The sequence below is a fragment of the Pistacia vera genome, unplaced genomic scaffold, assembly GCF_008641045.1.
Source record: "Pistacia vera cultivar Batoury unplaced genomic scaffold, PisVer_v2 Contig470, whole genome shotgun sequence".
NCBI lineage: Eukaryota > Viridiplantae > Streptophyta > Magnoliopsida > Sapindales > Anacardiaceae > Pistacia > Pistacia vera.
Window position 1 is genome coordinate 43,993 of NW_022196302.1, and position 6,982 is coordinate 50,974.

General features: G+C 35.6%; 1 protein-coding gene across 1 annotated transcript; it reads left to right on the forward strand.

Annotated features, from left to right (window-relative positions):
* Positions 1-1,882: 1,882 nt before the first annotated feature.
* On the forward strand, positions 1,883-6,273 carry LOC116145985. Its single transcript, XM_031431407.1, has 12 exons — positions 1,883-2,135; positions 2,217-2,306; positions 2,388-2,561; positions 3,547-3,635; positions 3,835-3,892; positions 4,129-4,225; positions 4,327-4,430; positions 4,523-4,622; positions 4,698-4,773; positions 4,892-5,003; positions 5,490-6,021; positions 6,111-6,273. The coding sequence occupies exons 1-12, from the start codon at positions 1,883-1,885 to the stop codon at positions 6,202-6,204; spliced, it is 1,779 nt and encodes a 592-aa protein (XP_031287267.1). The 3' UTR covers positions 6,205-6,273.
* The last annotated feature ends 709 nt before the right edge of the window (positions 6,274-6,982 follow it).

A 6,982-nucleotide genomic window follows, 5' to 3' on the forward strand; every position in this document is an offset into this window, starting at 1 on the left:
GAATCTGGAAGTTTCTCAATTAAACAACAAGCCACAAAAGTTTTAGAAAGAATTATTTCTTCATTTTTCAAATCATTTATCAATAAATGATAATCATGGACTTGCATGGATACCTCTTTTTCTTCTACTATTTTAAAATCTAGGAAGTTTCCTATGACATAGTTTTGTTATCCAGCATCCTCAGCAACATATTTCTTTTTCAGGATTGTCCATATCTCATGTGCAGTCTTGTAAGCGCAATAAACATTACAAAGCTCATTTGATAATGTACTGAGGATAGTATGGTGACATACCTTATTTCCTTTCTTCCATGTATCAAGTTTTTTGTCAAAATTGTCCACTCTAGGTTTTGGTTCTTCTATTGAGAGATACTTTGCAAAATTGAGCATGTCCAGGGAGTCAAATACTTTTTCTTGCCACCTCTTGAAATGAGCTCTAGCGAAAGGCTCAATTTTGGAGATGTCAGGAAGTGATTTTGGTGGTGAGAACTGCAGCATCCATCTCGATAAAATTATGATCTTAAGATTGTTGAATTTTAATAATAATTAGCAGCAAAACAGTAGAAGAATAGTAGGAAAACAACAAAAAAATAGCAGAGAGACAACAACAAAACAACAACAAACACAATAGCAAAATAGCAATGAACACAACAGCAAAATAGCAACAAACATAGCAGCGTCAAAGAGTGCAAAAGCACTGTCCTTAAGATCAGATTTCTGCCCCATTGGAAGGATCTTCTCGATGCAAATGGCTCAGATGCAGACCGACCTCCAGGATACAATGACGAGCTTCTATTTAAAGTGCACTCTTTAACCAAAGCTTAAAATAGTATAAGATAAAATAGAAGTGGTGAAGGAGAGCTGGAAAAAATAAAAATGTAGAGGCAAAATGAATTCTCTCAAGTAGGAAAATTGCCGCTGCATAAAAGAGAATAAAACACCTCTTGTTATACTTGCCTCTTACATGTAACAACCATTTTTTTTTAATTATTAAGATTGAAATTGCCTAGCTTTTATAACATCCATTTTTAATTAAAAAAAAGGAAACTACCTAGCCATGATTTGAATTGTAAAGTAACCGAAGCAATTGCAATTGCATTCAAGTCATAACAGTCCAAAATTTTAATTACATTCAAATCATAATAGTCCAAAAATTTAATTAAAAAATTGGTATTTTGAAATACCATAACAACTCAGCTTTTATAACACATTTCACATAATGAGTTAACCTTTTGGGTGTGAAACTTCAGCTCGTGACAAAATGCTGAGCTATTTCCATGTTACCTGATGGATACAATCAACTCACCAATCAAAATTCTATTATTTGAGTGATAGACCAAAAAAACTGAAATATTTTTCCCTATATTTAGGTTGTAAGATTAATGTCAAAGAGAAGATTTGGGATTTGTAAAAAAAAAAAATTGATGTTAACAAGAAGTATGATTCATGATGAGAAGGATGTAAAAAGTATTTTGATATATTATTTTTAAATTTATTTTTTCTTTATAAATAGTATTTATTTTGGCAGAAAATTTGTCTCTATTAGTTTCACAAACTATTGAACTAACAACATCACCCCTAATTTTTGAAGTCACAACTCACATCTCACATGTAAAATCAATATTCAATAGAGGATTAGGAAGGGTGATGATTGTTTTTTGAACCCAAGAGGGTAAAATAGGAATATGTCACTCATACATGGGGTATGACACTAGTTTACTTTACGCTATACCAAAAGGACAATGGCATTACGCATTACCGAAGATTGATTTTGGATTTCTCCGAGGAGGCCTAGGGCTGATCTCACTGTAATTCCACTCTGCAAAATGAAAACCCTAACCTCGAAATTCCTTGTCTCTAGGACCCTAGAACTGCAATTGCAAATGGCATCTTCTTCATCTAATACAAATATTACATCTCCTTCATTTCTCCCCCTACGACGCCGTCCTAATCATTGCCCCATCTTTTCTTCTCCCTCCTATCTCAGACCCAGAACCAGAAATTCCAAGTTGGTCCGCCTCTCAGCTTCTCTCGCTCACGTCTCTTGGCTCTCTCCTCACCAGAGTGATAGTAACGATTACAATGGTTGGGCCATTGTCGAATCTCCTCCTCCTCAAAACAATAACAAGAAGATAGGTATTGCCTTTGCTCTTGATTTTTCACTATTTCGATTTAAACGGTGTTTTGACCGCGTTACTTGTTTTTTCGTTTGTTCAGGTTTGTCTACGGTTGTGATTAGAGTTGCTGTGGGGTCTTCATTTGGTCTATTACTTGCTATCATTTCTTACTTTTCTCTCTCTAGAGCAGGTTGCATCCTTTGTTTAATTGTTTCTTTGATTTTTCTGAATTGATTTTATTAAAACTTACTGCAATGTATTTGGATAGCAGGGTTCAAGTTCCAGTTCGGTAGTCCGTTGAATGTTTCGAATGAAATTTTAAAACTGAATGAAACAAAATCTGATGAAAGCAAAACTGTGGACTCTCGTGAAACGGATGGATACACCATCGCAAGCCCTGGCCCAGAGTCTGTACCTGATGGCACTGGCAAAACTGTTGCTTCAGGTACATTTACACAATTTTTCTTTTTGTTTTGTATTCAAAATATTAGTGGCTTGTCTTTTCTGATCTGTAAAATTGGTCATTGTTGAAGTTTTGTATCGTGGTTTTTTTGCTGGTATAAGTATGAGAAAACAAGAATTGGCATTATGTTGGAAAAGGCCAGTGTAATCGGTGGGGTAGAAATGTTTTCGCATTTAGAATTATAAACATCAATTCAGTTATTGTATGATCAGCAATGCAATTATTAAGTTGTTGACTGTTTTTAATTGTTCTGGAGTTGTTAATGAGTAGCTTCTTTTGATCTTTAAAATGTCCCTTGTCAACTACATTATTATGCTGCTGTGGAGATTTGCAAAGCCGAAATTTCAGGGTAGAATTTGGTTTAACACATTGAATGATCGATTCTTGCATATAATATCACTCTAAAAAGGAAAGGATTTCAGGGACATCTGCTGGATTTCTAATGGTGATGTATTAGATATGAATTTTCTTTAATGTTCCCTGCTTTCTTTTTTCTTTTTGTTCTTTTGAGAAATTCCAACCAGAAACATTTTTGGAACTGAACCCAAAACGAGGACTCCTTACTCTCCATCTTCAACTGTGGTTGGTTCCAAGGCGTTTTAGGATTAATGCTGTCTATGCATTTTCCTTTATGAGCTGTGCCTTCTAACATTCATTAAGATGAGAGGGGATATAGGGTTAAAAGGGGGGAAAATACTTGGAGAAATGATTGATATTTGTGCTTCCCTATGGCTATATCTATCATTTTCACTAAGCTTTTGATGCATACTGTCAGTATAAACTGTGCTGTTCAACCTAGTTGTTGTCAAATTAGAAGAAATTTATTAGTAGCTCTTCATTTTTTCAGCTGCTAATGGTCCATGTTCTCCTTATATGTTCCTAATTATCTCTCGAAATGATCAAATCTTTAATAACATTCCTATTTTGCTTTAACTATATTTCTTTATTGGCCTTGCATCTACTTCAGGATCAGTGGACAGGCTTGAGCGTGTTATCGTGTCGGTTGCCGTAGATTCTACTCAACAAGAGGCCTTGTCTGTTCTGAAGAAACTGAAGGTTCGGTTCTACAGCTTTTAATTTTTTGATCTGTTTTTATTTTTTTGGGTGTCACTCTACAATGGGATACATACGTTCTACAAAAATTGTGCAAATTAAATCCTGAATTGAACTATGCCACGGCTTTGCTGAGGCATTGATTTCCTTTATTCTTATTGTTGTATTTGCATGTCTAAATGAGCCTGAAGTGGCATAATCTATTTTACGAGTTCTGAAGTTGTCAAAGTTCTTACTGTTTGCTGAACAAAGGGTTGGAGGTATAGAATTCAGAAATTCCTGAATAGTAACTGCCTCCGAACAGTTGTTTTGTTGCATGAATGAATCAGTTTTATAATTATCAGCGTTTGGGCTTTATGATTACTTTTTGGTTGCATGCCCTAGAATTTTTGCGCATTTGATGTGTTTCTTCAATTCTTTAAATGTTGACCTTTTAACTAATGTTAATGGAGTTTTGGGTCCAGTTCTGAGCATGAGTGTCTCAACTGTAATTAAGGTATACAGATCATTGAAGATAATGTAAAGGCTGATGAATTGTGCACTAGAAGGGAATATGCGAGATGGCTTATTCGTATGAACTCATTATTGGAGAGGTATAAATCAAATCATGTATGCAGTTTGCAATAGTTTGAAACAAAATTTTTTTAGTGTATCTTCATGCTTCATCTCTACTATTTTATTATTGAACTTGTAGGAGCCCGAAGCACAGGATTGTTCCATCTGTATCACTCTCTGGGTCTGTGGTTGCTGCCTTCGATGATGTGGATGTTGAAGACCCAGATTTTGAGTCTATCCAAGGTAACGTTTGATCATGATGTTTGTGTTCTATCTTAAGGTGGGTGTATAATGAAGAGGGATTTTAAACTTTTATTTCTTAATTTGCAATTTAGCACTTGCTGAGGCTGGTGTTGTTCCCAGCAAGCTATTAGGGAAGAACTATGGTTCTGACCATTCTGAAGGCCAGGGAGGCGTCCACTTTTCCCCTGAGAGGTACAGCTCATGCACTGATTTTAATACTAGTTTTAAAATTAGTTCCCAGTAGTTAAAGAGTGGTTGGTACTGCAGGTTCATTTCTCGACAGGATCTAATAAACTGGAAAGCCCAAGTACAGTATGAATTCAAGCCAGATGTCTTGGAACAGGTACAATAAATTTCAAATATGACTTTCAGTCAATTTTTTTCCTTTGATAATTTTTAAATTAAAACTGATACTTCCTAGTCTTTCATAGTTTTTAAAACCTGACCTGTTTACAGTCCAGATATCAACAAAAGTGGGTTATATGGATGTGAAGGAGATCAGTTCAGATGCATCTCTGGAACTTTTCTTGGACTTGCTAGCTGGGGACAAGAGCATAGTGAGAAAAGTTTTTGGTATCCTCCTTTTCTCCTCTCTCTGTTTCTGCTCTGAAATCAAAGTTGCTCTAATCATTTATAAGTTCACTGACCAAAAATGATTTAAAATCCTCTGCTGTGGTCTGCATTATACAGACACCCACACATGTGCACTTATAGTAGATTTCTCTTTGCAAATCAAGGAATCACAATTTACTTTTGCATGCCACCTTGAAACAATAGCTCAGAGCTTGGTCCTAGGAGAAAGGTAAAAGCAAGTGGAAGGTGGCATGAAGACTCATTGGTGACCCTTATTTTAACACTGTTGTAAGAATTTATAGAGAATCAATGGCAGAGTAACAATAAGCTAATCCTGAATACTTGGATCAATTTTTTTCTTCATGATATGTGGATTTACTAGCCTCCTTTTGTTGTGGGCAGTTGAGAACTTTCACATAGTAAAACTGCATGATAGCTAATCACATTCAAAGATGATGACTTAATGCTGGAATATTCATTTCGTAGGTCAGAGCAAGCGGTTTCAACCAAATAAACCTTCAACAAAAGCTCAAGCAGCAGTGGCATTGATGAGTGGGAGGATGGCAGAAGCTGTATATACTGAATTGTCAAGACTTGAAGCTGAAAGGTTATCAAGGGAAGCTGAGATGGAAGAAATTAGGTCTGAGTTGCTTGATAGGGGAGACATACAAAGATGTTGGGATGAGAAATTCAGTGAAGAGAGAACTCGAGGTTTTGAGGTGGAGAAGCTTTATTTATCTGCACGTGCTGATTTGGAGCAGGAGTTGAATGTTCAAGAGAAGTATGATGCTGAGACTTTGAAGGAGAAGGCAGCCATGGATTGTCAGAGGCAACTACTTCTGAATCTGAAGGAAGAGGTTGATGAGATGACAGTAAAGCTTGCATCTGAGAGGGCCACGTATGTGGAGGAGAAGTGCCAATTACAGAATATGCTTGGTGAATTACTGACGAAGCAGGAAGGACTTCTTGAGACCAAGTCTATACTGGAAGCTGAGAAAGAAGCACTTCGGATTCTTAGGTGAAGATTATGATTATATATTTCTTTATCTTAAATTTCTTAGTTGATAATTGTTATGTTTTTCTCATAAATGGAAGCTATAAATGCAGATCTTGGGTAGAAGATGAAGCAAGGAAAAGTCAAGCCCGTGCTAAGGTTCTCGAGGAAGTAGGCCGAAGGTGGAGATGGAACAGCCATGCTTGAATGTCAATTGTCCTTAAAAAATACATCATCCATTATGACCTTGAAATACTTGATGGGGCTATAGAAAAATGCCTGATTAATGTGGTGTGCACAAATTTTCCTTGTAGAATTTCCTGTATGTACGATGGTTTTATTGGATGGGGAAACATTATTCCTCTTTTCTTATAACACCCAGTTATATTTGAGTGGGTTTCAAACTAAGCTAGCAATCAAGAAAATTCAAAATTCATTTGATTTTTTTTTTCCGAGAACCAAGAAGTTTCTTTCGTTAAGAATAAGGCCACCGTTTTCATCATATGCTAAAGCTAGTTGTGAAAATGAGCTATAACAAACTGATGGACCTCATCCCTTTTGGCTTTGTAAATTTTTATCAATAGTAAATCAATCCCTAAAGCTGAAGTCTCAATACATCTCAAGTTGAATGCTATTATGACTGGATAAATATATCTTTTTTTTAACAAGTTTTTTTTACAGATTAAAAAAAAAAGGTAATAAAACCTTAAATGGAAATGAGTAAAGCCAAATATAAAAATGTGTACATATCTTAAATGGCGATGATTTTAAGGCAGGCCGAAGTCGTATACAAAACTTGAAAGCTACAGCCTGGGGATGGAGCAGCGAATAAATATTGATGAGATTTGTTTGTTGTATGAAGGGCAGTGTAAGTGTTCAGTTTGTACATAAAACCAAATTTATGATGGAATGATTTTTCTGTGGATTTAGGCCACGTAAAATAACATCCTCTGATCGAAATCTTTTGTCATTATATTTTGTTAAA